Source organism: Girardinichthys multiradiatus, chromosome X (assembly GCF_021462225.1).
Source record: "Girardinichthys multiradiatus isolate DD_20200921_A chromosome X, DD_fGirMul_XY1, whole genome shotgun sequence".
Classification (NCBI taxonomy): Eukaryota; Metazoa; Chordata; class Actinopteri; order Cyprinodontiformes; family Goodeidae; genus Girardinichthys; species Girardinichthys multiradiatus.
Genome location: NC_061817.1, coordinates 875,534 through 893,261, shown reverse-complemented (window position 1 = coordinate 893,261; position 17,728 = coordinate 875,534). Strand labels below are relative to the sequence as shown.

Genomic DNA, 17,728 nt, shown 5'->3' with positions numbered 1-17,728 from the left:
GAGAAACTGTGGTGAAAGGACAGTGAGACAATGGTAAGGTGTGTGGTAGGAGTGACAGAGGGGTACAAAGTGTGGGTGGGATTAGTCATGAGCTACTTCGTGTTTGCAATGACATTGGATAATCTGTGGCGTGTAGTTTTATACACTTTAAAATCTGATAAAGACCAAATCATTTGTGTGTTAAAACCCCAAAATTGGCAGAGGGTGAACTTACTTTTTACCATGACTGCATTTAAAAATGAAAGTGAAAAAGCATCCTGTGAATTGAATACAATCAAGCATTTCAGACCAAAACACCACACAAGAACCAACACCATCTTTTCCAGTTAAAAAGTTAATCATTTATATTTTGCATTAGAATCCCATGCAGAAAGAATTAAGAAAACTCTGCTTCATTTACACCATAGAAAGAAAAAATACAATCCAGTAGTAAAATAATTCTCTACAGAACATGTGCAACTCTGGTGGAACCTTCAGTCTCACATTTTTGACCTGCTAAGGTCTGGTACAATCAGAGTTTCAGGCCTTTATCTTCCTCTCACATAATGTTTCAAGTTTACAGTGATGCACAACAATAACAATGCAAACACATTTAAAGAAATAGTTAACTTTTTGATAGGTGATAAGCAGTCATCATCTTACCTTTAATAGGAAACTATTAACAAGCTTAAACTGGATAACCAGAAAGAGGTCCAGAGTCTCAGCAAGCCTTCAAAGTAAACTAATAAAATGTCATTCACTGTTGTCCCTGCTAATTCTTTGAGCTTTTACCATGCAATACCTTTGCATCAGAAACTCTCTCAGGTCACATTCATCACCTTTATACACAGATCTTGCAAGCAGACTGTAGTCAAAGATGGTTTACATCTCAATTAACCACAGAATTAGTTACTTCAGAACAAATGTCTTGGATGAATGAAAATTATTTGAAATCTAAATCTGCCAGGGGTATGAATAATGTGGGACGTCACTGTATATTTTTAGTTTAGTTGTATAGAAGTTTCTGAAAACGTGACTTTATCTTAATCAGTATTCCCAATTGACAAGGTTCCCTGTTTGGCCCTGTTAATTCTTGAAACTGAAAGATTATGAGCTCTTAACCCCAAATAACCCTGAGCTAACCTCCGGCTGGTAGGAATTCATTTACTGAAATCATAACTACCGTTCTCTACAGAATGGTATGATTATGGGATTAGTGGTATAAATCCTTGCTTGTCGTAATTGGAAGAAAGCTTTTCAAAGAAGGTTGGAACAAAAAAATTATTAATGCAAAACGTTCTACGAGAGACAGCTTTGGATATAAAACTGCAAAGGTTCAAAATGACCAGCTCCCACTTAAAGATGCTTCAAGATGTCAGAAATCATTTTAGTCAGAATCCTGCATTAAATAGATTTTAGATTGATTCAACAGAAGGACGCAATCTGCACCAGCTAAACACACAGCTTCTCCACCCATCTCAGAAAATCCAAACTTTAAATTAATATTAACATCGTAACAATCAACATTCACTCCTAGTCCAGTTTCTACATGGCATGTAAAACAATGACAGTTTTCCTGATAGGTAGTTGTTACTTAGATGGTGTTTAGGTTGCATATTATTACAGAAGATCCCAAGAAAATCTCAAAATATTATACACATGGTGCATTTCCTCATCAGACTCATTGATACTTGAGCATGTTTGGTGCTGGTAAGATAATGACTGCTTAAAAATATGTCATATATCCCCACCTCAAAACAACCACCCTATTGCTTCAGACCCATCAATAAACCTGTCTCGACCTGTCTCATGGTAAGATCTAAGACCACTAATACCAAACGTTTGCATCATAGTGAGACAGAACCCATGCAGGGAGAAACATTTGGATTTCTTCTGAAATAATTAGTAACTTTGTGCTGGTGCAGTAGCTGCGCTCTAAAGGAACATAACATCCATCCAGCAGTTAACCCATGCATGGTTGCAGTCACTGATGAGGGACTGGGGACAAACTGTGAAGGTCAGCAGTCCATCTCAGGGCAGTGTACAGTCCCTTCCAAAACTATTCACACCCAGGAACTTTTTTATGTTACAACAACAAACTAATGTATTTGACTGGAATTTTATGTTGCAGACCAACACAAAGTGGTGCATAATTGTAAACTGAAAGAAAAATACACGGTTTTCAAATGTTATTGGACCTTCACCTTCAAATGTGGTGTGCATTTGTATCGTAGCCCCTTTTATTCTGATAACCTCTACGTACAATCTAGGGGTAGATAACACTATTTACTAATTAGGCCCCTTTACAAGTCGCCTAATTAGTAAATAGAGGATAGATAACTGCAGCTTTTCTGTTTATGGCCTCAGAGGTTCTTTAGAGAACATTAGAGAACAAACAGCATCATGAGGACCAAGCAGCACATCAGACAGTTGGGGAGAATGTTATGGAGAAGTTTAAAGCAGGGCTAGGTTCTAAAATGATATTCCAAGCTTTGACCATCTCCCAGAGCTCCGTTTAATCCATCAGCTAAACATGGAGAGAGGATGGACCAACTGCAGACCTATCAAGACATGGAGGTCCGCCTAAACTGACAGGCTGGGCAAGAAGAGCATTAATCAGAAGCAGCATTAGTCAAACAACAAATCTGACCTTAGTGCAAAAGGTGCAAGAAGAGAGCTATAGCAATCGTGTTTGTAGTTTACCATGTAGGGGACACAGTAAACATGGAAGAAGCTGAATGGGTGAGAATTGAGATTAAGATGGATGGAACTAAATATACCTCAATCTAGGTGGACAACCTGTTAGAGGTATTAAAATACTTAAGCCTGGGGAGGAAGTTCACCTTCCAGCAGAACATCGACCCATAAAATACAGCTAGAGATACAATAAAATGGATTAGATCAAAGCGTATTCACCTGTTATGATGGCTGAGTCAAAGTGTAGACCTAAATCCAACTGAGAATCAGTTCACAGACACTTTCCATCAAATCTCGCAGAGTTCATTTGCAAAAAACTAAGGGCAAAAATGTTAGTATCCTCATGTGCAAAGCTGGTAGAGGAAAACCCCAAAGGTGTTCTACAAATATTGACCCAGAGGGGCCGAATACAAATGCACACTACAGTTTTAAGATTTCTTTAAACTTCTTTAGAAACCATGAATCATTTTGCTTCCACTTCCATATAATGGAATACTTGGTGATGGTTTATCACACAAATAAAACACATTCAAGATGACATTGTAATGATTGAAGATGTTAAACTGTTGAAGTGGTATGAATACTTTGCATGGTACTGAACGTAGGTCATGGAAAACAGATTAGTTTATTAGAAACATCATAAAAGAGCATATGCTCCCAGTAAACCAGCCTTTAGGAGAAAACAAAAACTTGAAGCATTTAGCAGAACAATTTAAAGGTTCACAATTATGTCAAAATCAAAACAGATCAATAAAGCAGAAACACTCCAACCATCCCATAAATTTGGCCCTTCACAGTACTTATGAAAAATATTTTGGTAAAGAAAAAAATTCCCTCAGAGTAAAAAATGAAGTAATGTTCCCTGGTGACATAATATCAAAAAAAAAAAAAAGGAAAACCTGCTGCAGCTGTAAAAAGAATTCGATTTTATTTCTCTGATCTACAACTGAAGCTGTAAAACGCTTTTGGTTTTTATAGTTAAATAAAATCTGTGCAACTTCAACAGCTCATTTCTGATGTCATCAGTTATGCCAACAGATACATGTTTCATTAAAGAGAATTGTTTTTTTATGCCATAAGTTGAATAAATATAAACTTTTCTGGTTAACAAAACGGTCTGTTTTTAAAGTTTAAAATTCAATATTTTGGTTTCATAAATCAAACCATACTGGAACAATGTGAGACTGTAACAGAACATGTGTGGACTGTCTGAGCTATTGTTCCGATTACGTTTGTTAGTAAAAATCTGGCCAACATTAGAATTCTGCTTCATTTTTAGACTAAACTCAAGCTTGTTCTTCAGGTTTAACATTTTCATATTAAATTAGACATTTTATTATGATTTTCAACTACCATCTATTTTCTTGCAAATATGCAGTTTAATTATAATTGCTCAGAAAATGTTCTATATAAATATCATTGAACTTCTTCAAATATTACACATCTCTCAATGCAATGCCTGCTTATCCTTCAGTTGTACCAACTTATCATTTCTCATGATTCATGACTTCATAAACAACTACAGTGGTGGTCAGATGTTCACATCTAATCATTGTGGGCAAAGATGTCTTCTGAATTTGGGGCTTTAATGGCTTATTTAAAGTGTTTTTCCAGGTGGAATGATGATAAAGCAAACAACTGCAAACATTTTTAAAACATGAATTGGATGCACAAGTATGAATTTATTGTGAATTTTCTCTTATCCACACAGGGTCTGAATTATATATAGAGGGTCAAATATATACACTTTGACCAGAATGTCTTAACTTGAGAAGTCTGAAGATTAAAGCAGCTGGTATTTTGTTTTTACAAGCAGAAATAAAGATTTGCTTCTCAGCACATTGGACTGGCCAATTTTCAGAACAATCAGGGATTCCAAGGAATTGGAGATCTAAAGAGGAGAATTGAAGGTTTACACAAGCCTTTTAGAGCCTTTTTCGGAACAATAACTCGTCAGTTCCGTCACCATGAACTGATGGGATGCTAACAAAGGAGGAGGACATCAAAACTGATTTATAGGATACATTAAGTCCCGACCTGAACCCTGTTCAAAACGTATGGAACAACCAGCCACCAAAAGCTTGTTGGTGGCTGTAAAAACATGTGGTCAAATGCAATATGCTGTGGAATATTTAACCAAATATTAATGGGAATTAATCTATATACTGCAGCCTATATGTATCGTTTTTACCCTGCACTAAAAAAGCAAAACATTCCAACTTGTGCACCAAATTCTTGTTAGGTCACTGACGTTCTTTGTTGGATAATGATTCAACCCTAGAAAAAGAAAGCACAAAATTCATACAACATTTATGCCCCATGATGAGTGAATATAAACGTCCAACCAGAACATTACAGACCACAACTTACTAGGAGTCAAAGGAATGCTACATTTTTTTCTGCCTTTAGTGATTCTGTTACACCATTATTACACTGTTGAGATGAGCCTGCCTGAATGTGGTGGTCCAGGCTTTACAAGGAGATCAGTGTTGTAACAGTTAGTGATTTTATATGAAATAAATTTTTATATCTTTGTGTTTTTAAATACTTATATTTAATCTGAATTTATAGGAGATAATAACAGGCCAGGTGAAGAATATTACCTGGCATGATATGTGAGCTCATCTGGATTCCTGGGATCCATTCATCAGAAAGCCTTAAAATTAACATGCTTACTTCTCTAATCTAAAAGTCACCAACTCACTTTATTGACAAACTTTCATTTCCTCATTTTACTTGATTCTCGTGTGTCAGTAGGAGTGGCCGATCATTGTGAAGAAGCACACTGGTCAGAGAGGTCTAGAAGAGAGGAAGACTATCAGATTCATTTAAGTAGAAATGCACTGATCCGAGTTCCCAGTAAATCACAGAGGCGGACTGCTTCGTTTGGTTTGGCATCCTGAACTCTGAAATGAGAGACAAACAACCCAGTTGAAACTGTTCAGCTTGCCCTATAGATCCTGCAGACGTTTTATTCCCGGCTTCTCATTCTAGCACATATTGGACTGGGTTCATGTACAGGACGGATGGAGATGGAGTTCAACTATCTCCCACTCAGATCCACCTCTTGGCCTTCAGGCTGCCTCTCCTCCTCAGCTTCTACCTGCTCTGGTGTCCCTTGGATATTTGGTGGTCTTCTTGCAGCGTGATCCAGTTTATCAGGTTGAGTCATGGATGGGAGGAGGTTAGTGCTCACTGAGGTGCACTCCTCCCTGGATGTCTCATCAGCTGGCCCAATGGAGCTGGTTTCACTCATCGAGTCGGAACCTACGCCTGGGCGCCGAAATAACTTCCGACCTGTGACATGAATCAAGTGTAATATTTGTCAGGAAGAGCAAAGGCATGTGGATGTCTTCTGGTTTCCTCAGAACAGAAAGTGTTTAAGTAAAATGGAATCCCTAACCTTGGTGTTCATAGCAAGTTATAGATGTCTGTTTGTTTTTCAGGTCTGTTTTGACATACAAAAGCAAATATTCACTGTATACATGAAATGTATGAATAATAACTAGTTTTATTAACTGTAAAGAGCACAATGACAACCAACCGATGAGACAAAACAGGGATAGCAGGGAATGACACTAGATGGCATTACTTTTCCTAATGAATGTACAGTACCTTGTAGAAGTATTCACAACCCTTAAAAACATATTTTGTAATGTTTCAGCCACAAACATACATATGCTTTGATGGGATTTTATATGACAGACCAACACAACAATGCACACTTGGGAATGGGACAGAAAAATAGTTTAGGTTTTCAATTGTTTTACAAATAAAATTCAGGAATGTGTGGTGTGTATTTGTATACAGCCCCTCTGAGCCAATGTTGTAGAACCACCACTGACTGCAGTTCTAACTGCAGGTCTTTGGGGTATGTCTCTGACTGATGAATTGATTAAATTGCTGGAAGTGCCAGAACAGCAAAATGTTGTGTCCTACGACATATTCTCAGCTGGATTTATGCCAACACTTTGACTAGGACATTCTTAAACATGAATCTGCTTTGATCTAAACCATCCCATTGTATGCCTGGCTTTATGTTTAGGTGATTGTTCTGCTGGAAGGTGAACCTCCACCCCAGTTTCTAGTTTTCTGCAGCCGCTAAAAGGTTTGCTTCTAGGATAGTCCTGGATTTAGCTGGCGAGCTCATCTGTCACCGCTGAAGAAAAGCCTCCACACAGCATGATTCTGCCACCACCACATTCACAGTGGGGCTGGTGAATTCAGGGTAATGTGCAGTTTTTCAGCAACACGTTTTGCATGTAGGCCAAAAAAAAAACAACATTTTCTCACATCTGAGCAGCTCACCTTCAACATGTCTGCTGTGTCTCTACGTGGCTTGTGACAACCTGCAAATGGAACTTATAATGGCTTCCATAAAGCACCAGATTTGTGGAGTGCAAATCTCAGTTATCCTGTTAATAAGTTCTCCAATCTAAGCTGTGAATCACTACAGCTCCCCCAGAGTGACCTAGCCTGTCAGTTTAAGTGTACCTCCAGTACAGTTGGTCCATCCTCTTTCCGTGGTTAGATGAAGAGAACTCTGAGATGTTCGAAGCTTGGGATATAGTTTTAGAACCTAACTTTGCCTTAAACTTCTCCAGAACGTTCTCCCTGACCTGTCTGATGTTTTCCTTGGTCTTCGTGATGCTCTTTGTTCTCTAACGTTCTCTAATAACCCTCTGAGGTCTTCACAGAACATCTGCAGTTAGACTTAAGATTAAATTGCACACAGATGGGCTGTGTTTACTGGTTGGGTGACATTGGTTGCACAGGCACTTTAAGTAGGGATATCACCGCCATGGGGGCTGAATTTAAACACAACACAAAGACATACTCTATTACATTTTTATTTGAAAAGTGAAAACCATGCATCATTTTGCTTCAGCCTCACCTTTATTTACTGCTTTATGTTGGTTGACCACATACAATCTTAATAAAACAAACTTAAGTTTGTAATTATAATGGAAGAAAATATGCAAAAGTTCAAAGGGGTATGAATACTTTCGCAAGGCACCTTACATTTGCTCATGGTTCTGGTCCTCTCCAACCTCTCTGTTGTACTATTTAGAGTGAAACAGAAAAAGTAGTGTATGCCTAAAGGCTCATGTAAAGCTGTATGAAAGGTTTTCCTTGTATAACCAAACAGTTGGATCTTGACCTTTTAGAAAACGTTCCTCTGAAAATGTCTTAAGACAGAAATGTCAGTGATAATTTACCAGTTGTTCAAAACACCAAAAAACTAAAGAAAGTGAATCGTTTCATTTTTAAGAAAAAATGTGGTACATAAGAGAAATGGGCTGCCTACCTGAGACTTTCTTTGATGAAAGGGTGGGGGTGTCTTGCAGGGACGTCCTGCCTGCCTGGACTTTGGTGGAGTAAGTCACATCTGTAGAATCCAGAGAGCCTAAGGACCCAAGAGGGTAATATGCACATGTCTGTTATCCAAAGAATCACAACAGACTCATGTACAGGTAGAACAAGCAGACTCCCATGCAGAAAGGCTATGGATGGGATTTGTTGCTGCAAGGCAACACTGATAACCACACCACTGTGCAGCACCCTCACATTTAAATGAAAACACCTTATGAACTTTTAGTTCAATACTAGAATATATTATTATTGTTTTATTACCCTTAGGATTATGTCCAATTAACCAATTAAAATAGTTACTCTACCTTGCCCTCCCGCCATTTCCTTCCTTGCTTTTGATGGTTAATCCCAGCTACTGAAATCCATTCACCTTCACTCTCTCTGCTTCTTGCCCTTTCAGTGTTCTGCCTGTGTCCCTCTCATTAACACACATTGAACATGTTTGCTCATAATTTAGCGGTCAGTACACTACCTGCTGCCAGGTTAAAAGTCCTTCCCTTTATGGAGCTTCCAACTGGAGAGAACCAGTTCAACACAGAGCCAACCAAAGGAAGCTGTCTCAGCATCCCCTAGAACAAAAAAAGCCATATTTAGTTGTAACAGCGTAATAAAGCAAAAGGACACAATTACACCCTCAGCAGACATGAGCAAAGCTCCAGCAGCTGCATTTACCACATCTGTTCCGTTACTACAATGACACACACCTCCTCCATGAGTTTCTCCTCGTTGGCCTTCTGCAGCTGCAGCTCTGCCTCCAAGATGCCTTTCCTCACCCGCTCTGTCATGTTCTCCAATAACTGCAGAGGAGAGAATCAGAACTGTTTAGGTACATGCTGCAGAAAACAAACAACACCAGAGCCTAAATAAGAGAACAGCAGTGAGGGAGGACTCAATCAGCTGTGACTGCTTTGAGACAGGGGAGAGGAGCACAGCAGCACCTCCTGGAGTAAGTAGGATACATGCTTTCAAGTCAGAGTCTTCTTTAACACCAAAACACGTGCTAGATTTATCAACGTCATTTTTCATGTCTTTTTGAAAAACAGATTTAGAGGGGTCTGAAAGGTTGCTAAAAATTGTTAAAATTCTAAGATGGCAACCTTGTATGTTTGAAACTAAGACTATGTTGGACGATGATGATTCTTAAATGACTGATCTGTATTGGAAACACTTTTGGATCACTAGATCATATGAAGTAAACTACTGGGATTATTTGTTTTTGTTTCTTTGCCCTGAAAAAAAATGATTTTGAAAAAAGTGACGTGACACCCGTCTACTGACAGGCCACAGCCCACCAGTTACAGTACGAACCCCTACCACCGTCGCCATGGTCGCCCCCCGTACATGTTTAAAGATTATTTAAGTTTCCTGAACTGAATGGAAATGGTGGGTTGGGATATGTGCATGTATGTGAGAAAGCTCAGTTCTGACGAAGACCAGCCGGTGCTGGACGGGGACACATCTGTTAAAGGAAGAGTGCGTTTATCTCAGTACTCGATTAATCAAGGATCTACTTGAGATGTTACTAAAACAATTAATAGCTGCAGCCCCATATTCATCATGTCCTTTTAGTGTCTCTTAAACATTTATCTTCTTCTTTATTATAAAACTTTTTTATAATTCAGACTATATGTTGTGTGTATCTCAAATCTGATAAAAGAAAATATAAATATAAAATATTTCTGAGTTTTCTCAAAATAAGTGATAAAATATCTAAACATGGATGGATGGACAGATGGACAAATGAAAAAAGTGAAATGACGGACAAACAAACGGACAAATGGACACCACACCAACGGAAGCCAGTCTGTCAGAGTTTGAGGAATAGATGAAGATGGACTTCAACTATCAAACTGCCCTGGTGTATGCTACAGAATGAATAGAGCAGTTACCCTCCCACTCTCTTCTATGTCTCTTCCCAGTGTAGATATCGTATCCACCAGCTCTGATACATCAACGTCATCAGCGACCATGCCTACAAAGATGCAGTTCTCTTCTGTCACAAACTCAGGGCCTGTCATGGGATGGCAGGACAAAGAAAGAGAAACAGAAGGTTCAGCATGAATAAAATAGAATGGGGCACAGATGTGGATGAAGAACCCACCTGAGGAGAAGAAGATGTCCGTCTCAAGCTCTTGTAGTTTCGTCAGCAGTGCTTTGTTAATTTTCTTCAGCTCCTGCTCCCTTCTGCTCTCATCTATTCCTTCAGCCTGGGATTCATACCTGGATATAAACACATGTGCTTAGAATTGTACAAAAACAGCTTTTTCACCTTCATAGCTTTCTGTTTCATTGAGGCCATGCAAACATTTCTTGGTTGATAACCCACTTTTATTACAGACAGCATCTCCAGATGGTCTAAGTCTTTACAGACTCAATAATGAACATTATGAAAAAAGCTTTTAAAACTCCTCATTAAAATGATTGTAAAAAGGAAATAGACACTTTCAAGTCAAGGGTTTTATATATCAGGACCTAATAAAATGATTTAGTGTTTACCATGTTCTGAATTCACTGATATCCAACCACAAATGTACAAAACACACAACAGATTCCACACTGACATTATATAGTAACCAAAAGTAACGTCAAACTGCAAAAGCCACGACCAAAAACTAAGTACATCCCATGATTCATTAGCTCGGACTTGTTTCAGTTTATTGGTGTTTGCTGACATTTATTCCTGCACAATTCTCTTCAGCTCCCACCATTGTATTTCAATCAGATGGAGGTCTGGGCTTTGACTGGGCCAGTTCAGCACCTTTATTTTTTTCCTTTTCATTACTGCTGCTTTGTTTAGGCTCATCGTTCTGCTGTTGATTCAATTTGGGTCAAACTTCAGCTGTTCGTCTCACAATTAACTCCAGAACACTTTATGGTTGATTCAATGAAAGCAAAGGGCCCAGGTCTTATGGCTACAAAACAAGCCCAAATCATCAGCTCCACTGGCCTTGACAGTTGGCATGAGGTGTTTGTGCTGATTGGTTTTCTCTAAACATGGCACTGTGCATTATGGTTAATTCCACAGGCCTTGTGGTTCATTCAGACTCAACTTTGCAAACCTACTGTTTGTCACACTGCCATATTATTGCACAGACAACCTGACAACCCTTGTAAACAAGCCATACTTGTTCAGTGACTGTCATGAACTTTAACACTGAACACGCCAACTGGAGAGTCCAAGATGAAGCTCTTGGTGTTTTTTTTTTCTCATTTCTCTGAATATTACCTTATAGTGAACTTCTCAGTAAGTCCATTTTTGGGAAAATTGATAGCTGTCTTAAATATTTCCCACTGTCTTTTTATCTTTAGAATGATGGACTACAGATCATTTAAATATGTTCTTAAAACCCATCCCAGATTGATGGGCAGCAACAATTGCTAGTCATTGCTGAGGATTTCTCTTCTCTGCATTGTTAACACACCTGCATGCTCCTAGCAACACCACTGATTTCATAGAGGTGCTCACACTGATCAAGATCAGTTATATCAGTGCTTTAATTGGCTGCTCTTGGGTGCTACTTTTACCTGCACGAGGCATCTACTTTGAACAAGTTTCACCACATTCACAACATCTCAGACAACATCAGTTGTTATCAGGTCTGGGAGTCGACACTGACATCTAAGCGAGAGAAGTTAAAAGCGGGGCCGCAGGGCCAGCCTTATTCTGAGGCTAAAGAACCAGCCAGACAAGCTTCCTCTGCCAAGCCTGCATCTCTCCAGCGACAGATCCTTGGAGCACAAGATGGATGACGTGGAATCACAGCTTCATGAGAATTGCTGTGTACTTATCATCTGGCTTAATCCGATGATTACTGATGCTTGCATGCAGCTAGCAGGCTGCTCTGCTGGGATCAAACTAAAAACTCCAGTAAGAGCAGGGGAGGAGGTCTCTGTATTTATGTGCATGAGGACTGGTGAAACAACTCTGCTGCCCAGACTTTCACTTCATGTCAGGTAGATGTCAGCCTTTTTTCCTACAGAGGGAGCTAACAGTAGTTATCATCACAGCTGTTTATTTCCCACCAGACACCAGTGTTTACATCACTGCTGAGGAATTTAACAAGGCCAATCTAAAAAACTGTTCAAGTGAAATGCCACCAACATGTTGAGTGTTCCAACATGTTAGGAGGGAAGAAAACCCTACGCCATGTTCACACTGATATCAGCCATGCTTACAGAGCCATTCCCCTTTCCCAGCCCTGCCAGTCAGATCAGCTCTCCCTCCTGCTTGCCCCAACATACACCCCCTTCAGATGGAAAACCAGGACCACCACAAAGACTGTCACTACTTGGTTTGAAGGTGCACTCTCCAAATTACTGCTTCAAGCACACTAATTAGGATCTATTTCAGCATCACAGCCTATACATTCACAATGAAGGTACTGGACTACAGCAAGTTCTGTATTGGAAATGTGACTGTGGACAAAAGCATCTGGGGTTTTCCAAACCAGAAACCCTGGATGACCACAGGACCTGCGACACCGTCTTCAGGACAGGCGACAGCACCCTGTATAGTGCTGCTCGAGTCGACCTGAAAAGTGGAAAACCAAGGTAATTATTATTATTGATGTTCTGAAAACCCTGCCATCCCATGTGATGTTGTCAGGTGAGACTCTATTCCCAGCCGGAGTGCATGGTAAGGTGCTCAGAGGCCAGAGGTCCACACCTTCACATTTCTTGTTGTCCTCATCTCTGCCAATCTCTCATGGACAGAACACATCATGGTGGTCATCAGAAAGGCTAAGCACCATCTACACTTCCTGAGGATAAGCAACCTAGACTCCAATTTATTCCTAAACGTCTACCCCTTGTCCACCAAGAGCCTGCTGACATACTGCTTTACAGTACAGCAGCTACACTGAGGCTGACAAGGGATGGCGTCAGAGGGTAGTCTAGATGGCACACATGATGGCAGGTTTGGTCCTCCATAGTTTTCTTGAACCTGATCTGAAATATCACCTCCAAAACTGTTGCTGAACGTTTTGAGAAGTGTTCAAACAGTTTTGTTTACTATCTTTGAATTGTACTTTTCTGTAAAAAAAAACCCAAAACAACATGACTGATGTTCCTCCAAACGTTCCATGGGTGGGATCACTTTAATGTCCCAGGTGGCTGTGTAAGGTCTGGGTCCTGTTGATCAAAATTCACCTTTCATGGGTAACCAAGTGAAACAGGCCACCTAACGGGCCAAAACGTCTTACCGGACTGCTCCCAGACCAGGCCAGCTGAGTTCCTCTATGTATGTGAGAAAGGGGGCACGGCGGTGGGTCTCCTCTCTAAAGTCCTGTCTTAAGCTCATTGTGGACGACATCATAGGCACCAGCTCTAGTAGCTTCTGCACCAGTTCATCAACATCCTCCTGTTGGGTACCCAGCACTGGTGAGAAAGGTCATAAAAGTGTTCAGTTGATGTTTCAACCTTTTTCTAGCATGTAGAGATGCACAAAGAAACAACAAAATCAACTGGTGATGAGCATTGGACAGTTTTTAGCTCCACAACAGTCCTTCAACCCGTTACCCGTTTGCTAAATAAATAAAAACCTTTTTTTTTTAACCCCATAGTGAACGTACCATACTAGGAGCTACAAGGTTTCACCGACAAGAACACTCTTCAGTGTGGATGGACTTACTAAGGGAAACTCAAATATAGCCATTTTCAGTATAAATTAGGTGTTTTCTGAGGAAAAACAGTTATAGGAAGATATTTAAGTCAAGTCAAGTTTATTTATATAGCGCTTTTCAGCAACAAGGCACTCAAAGCGCTGTACATGAGTATTTAAATGGAAAAAACAGTACAATCTGAATAGTCAATGCTTGGCAGTAGCTTTTAAAATACTGATTCTATTGTTGAGGGGAATTATGACCTTTTTAGGGATCCTACACATTTTACATTTAGAACATCAATACTTCTCCAGACTCATTTTTGTCTGCATTTGTTTTCGGGACTTTATGATACCAACCATACATACTCTATTCTTTACAAATCTATTTCAATATCTATAAGGCTTGTATTTCTCAAACAACCCTCAGATCCCGATTAAGTCTGAAGTTGTCATTGTCAACACTGACAGAATAACAGGTTTCCTGTCAAAACAGGACACAGACAAAACTGGTGCATGCCTTTATTTTCAGTAGGTTAGATCACTGCAACAGTGTCTTTACTGGATTCTGTGGGGGAACAAAAATCATTTGGCGAACTGCAGCTCATCCAAAATGCTTGTGCCAGGGAAATGGATCATATCAGAACCAGCTCTTAAATCACGGCACTGTCTCTCAGTGTGTTAGAGAATAGATTTTAAAATTCTACAAATCATTAAATGGTCTTGAGCTGGAATAAATTCTGAGTTGCTTCTCACGTATGAACCATGTACGTATATATAGTATTCATATTGATAAAATACTATTTTGAGTCCAAGCAGTTAGTCAAAAATACAGTTTTATAAATTTGTTGGATTTTGCTGCACAAATGAACTTTATTAATCTTTAACAATTCCATATTTATGTTATGTCTATTTTTTTTTTACTAATAAAGGCTCATCATTTAATGGAAGTACAGTTATTGCTTTTTCTTTAAAAAGACACAATCAGAAGGGCAAAATAATAAACCCAGTTAGTTTTCTTCTTGACACAAAAAGACAAAAGACAAGAAAAATACGTAATTCAAATGAATTCTATATTAATCAATATTGATTTTTCTTTCCTTTCTTTAACTGAAATGGTTTAATGTTTGAGAACCACTGATCTAGTCCATTAAAAACAGCTTCATCCTCCTTTAATAACCATTTTAAATACCTGCTTTTTCTCATATAGCTGCACGTGTTGCCAAGGTTGTGTTTGTGACATTATTGAGAACACCCTAGTTCCCAACAGACCGTTGTTACCTTTGGTGCCGTGTTGTTCAGATGAACAACATCACACTGGTTAAGCCTGTAGGCTATATCAACCTGCCGGATCAGCTGTGATTTGTTAGTCCACTCTAGATCAGAGCGCTCTACACCTCTGTAGCATTTTGTGCAATAATTACAACCTGAATCCAAGAACTTGTTCTTATTTATAACTGTGAGGTGATCCCACCAAGGTTCTGAAGCCTGAAAATGTTTTCATTAGTTGCGTCCACACTATTAAAAACTGTATATTAAACCTTATTACTATATCTTATATTTTAGTTCTTATCCCTGAACCATCCCTTTCCTGGGAGCTCAAAGCTTTACAAAAATCTGAGATTAGATTCCTCTAGTAGCAATGTATTAATAGGGTTAATAGGGAGTGGAAGTAGAATCGTTTCAGGGTTGCACAGGTGGTCATGTTACCTGCAGCTGTGAGGAGGGGGCTGAAACGAACCCAGTCTCCTTCATCTTCATGCTCCACCACATCCACTCCACTACAGGGAACTAGATGAGCAAGCTCCTCAGCTAGCTACAATTATCCAAATACAAAAGGGTTGGTGTTGGTTACGTTGGTAAAAACCTTCAAAGATGTGTTAAAAATATTTGAAGGTAAGACGTTTAGAAAAATGTTTATCATTATTTATAATCAGTTTTAATAAAAATGCCGTTTGAAATATTTACTGATTAAACTTATATACAGGAAACATCTTTCTTTTAATATTTCTTTTGATTTCTAGCTTTCTCAAAACATGAAATTTAACACAGCTGTTTCTTAAAGAGAAGGACAAACTCTCACCCATCTGTTGAAGGTATCCAGCACTTCCTTCTCTCCAGCACAGAAACCATCCACTGATCCCCCACTGGATCCTTACACGCAACAGATGAGGAAATATAAAAAGAAATATCCATATGAGATATATATAGAGACAGACAGACCGATAGATACTGAGAGAGAGAGAGAGAGAGAGAGATACATACACTTTTTAAGATGTTTTATATCATATATATATTAACAACAATTATTTAAACCTATAAGATGTATTATTTATAATTCAGACCAAACATTTTAGTGGTTGAGTATAAAATATAATATCTACGTCCACATCTTTGCTGCTGCAAATAGTAATGAAACAAACTGTGCAGCCAACAGAAGCATAGTTTTAGTTCGACAAGCTTTTTAAGGAGCCCTATAGCTGCTAATGCGAACACCCCAATAGCCAAGCAAGGCTACTGCCGTGACCACCAGTGTAAACAGGAAAAGACCTGAACTCTGCCCCCGCAGTAACATTTCTTCATGTGCTACTCAAACCTTGTATGCAGCATGCCTGGGTGTGGCCCATGCTCAAGACTTAACCTCCACACTAACGGCTGTACCCACTGTTATGTGCCACACCCCAGGGTAAAGTGGAGGAGGGACCTCTTCCTGGTCTGAGCTGAGCGGATACAGAGCCATAGCTAAGGGCCCCAACATTCCCACTCCTCCAGGCAGATGAAATATCGCAAGGCTTCACTGTTTCTCAATAGATTCTAGAAAGACATGGGAACAAAGATGGGGTAGAGTTGGAGGACTTGGAGCTCAGGCTGTCGGATGATGGCTGTTAGCCGCTGTGAGGCTACAAGGCCTCCTGTCGCAGATGAAGACAGCAAGCCCACCCTCCTGTGACGCCTCGATCTGGATATGCAGGACACACTCAAACATTCACCTGCGATGCTGAGCATTCTTTGGCCAGCTGTTCAGACAGAGGTTAAAAAATCTCAATTTGATGGGAAAAAAGTTAACAAAAGGCTAGGAAAATGGGAAAGCATTTGCTGCCCGTTTTTCTGGAGCTCCTGTACAAACTTAGGTGATGTGGAGAGATAAGCCTTACACTGATAATCAGCCCAAAGCGGGAAGTTCTCTGCTGAATTATCAAGGAATGGAACCTCACAGATTAAGCCAAGTACCACTGGTGGAGCTGCTGGTTGCAAGTCACGTTCATTCAAGAAATCCAGAACACCCTGTGGGAAGATATCTACATCATTCCAAAAAAAAGTTCTTCATCTCCACAAGGTGACTATACAAGCTACAGGAAGAGCCATGGGCCTCATACTTTTTCAGGGGTGGGCATGTTGGCTTGGGGTCACCAACTTGACAATGAGGGACAACAAAAAGCTCCCCTACACCTGTTGTCCCCAGTGGTCTTTCCGGTGTAGTACTTACCTCTAGGCCGAAAAGATGTGAGGAGAAAGAGGGATGATGAGGCAGTGAAACTATGTATGCCAAGAAAAGGGCATCCCACCTCATTGTTTCGTGAGACCAGTCTGCCTCCCACTCAACCACAGCTTTCAGGATCCCCAGGGTGCCTAAAGCACAGGTCATGACAACAGCCTCAATCAGCCAAAGAGCACAGGGGCTAGGAAGCAGTCCCCTCAGGCACTTCCTCAGTCTTCCTTCACCTGCCACTACCACAAACCCTCTTAACTCTGGATTCTCTCCAGTTCAAAGTCTTTTAATCCCAGGAGAGAGTGGAGGCCATGCTGCCAAGTCTAGCTCTGTCTCACAGGGGAAATTCTGCTACCCTGAAGTTCCAAAGCACTTGTTAGCAGCCTAGTGCAGCCTTAATCAACCGTTGATCTAAGACTCAGCCCTGACAGGTTTACCTCGGACGGGTACCCCTGACATGAATACAAACAACCTGAAGTCAGAGATTCTGCCATAATAAAGGTGGAACTAAGAAATACCCTATAGGGTTACTTCAACCTCTTACGAAGTCATTCGCTGGCACCAAATCTTCTGCATGCTGAGATCAAGAA

At 39.9% G+C, this 17,728-nt stretch overlaps 1 protein-coding gene across 3 annotated transcripts in view; it reads right to left on the bottom strand.

The window, feature by feature from the left end:
* Nucleotides 1-3,587: 3,587 nt before the first annotated feature.
* Nucleotides 3,588-17,728, bottom strand: part of LOC124862836 (pyridoxal-dependent decarboxylase domain-containing protein 1-like) — a 32,732-nt gene continuing 18,591 nt past the window's right edge. For all 3 annotated transcript variants that reach the window (XM_047356999.1, XM_047356997.1, XM_047356998.1), the window contains 9 exons: nucleotides 15,732-15,802; nucleotides 15,359-15,464; nucleotides 13,251-13,425; nucleotides 10,151-10,269; nucleotides 9,939-10,060; nucleotides 8,754-8,846; nucleotides 8,522-8,618; nucleotides 7,985-8,083; nucleotides 3,588-5,973 (listed from right to left, as the gene is read on the bottom strand). In XM_047356999.1, coding sequence (XP_047212955.1) covers nucleotides 5,720-5,973; nucleotides 7,985-8,083; nucleotides 8,522-8,618; nucleotides 8,754-8,846; nucleotides 9,939-10,060; nucleotides 10,151-10,269; nucleotides 13,251-13,425; nucleotides 15,359-15,464; nucleotides 15,732-15,802 — 1,136 coding nt within the window. In that variant the 3' untranslated portion in view covers nucleotides 3,588-5,719. The remainder of the gene's footprint in view (nucleotides 5,974-7,984; nucleotides 8,084-8,521; nucleotides 8,619-8,753; nucleotides 8,847-9,938; nucleotides 10,061-10,150; nucleotides 10,270-13,250; nucleotides 13,426-15,358; nucleotides 15,465-15,731; nucleotides 15,803-17,728) is intronic.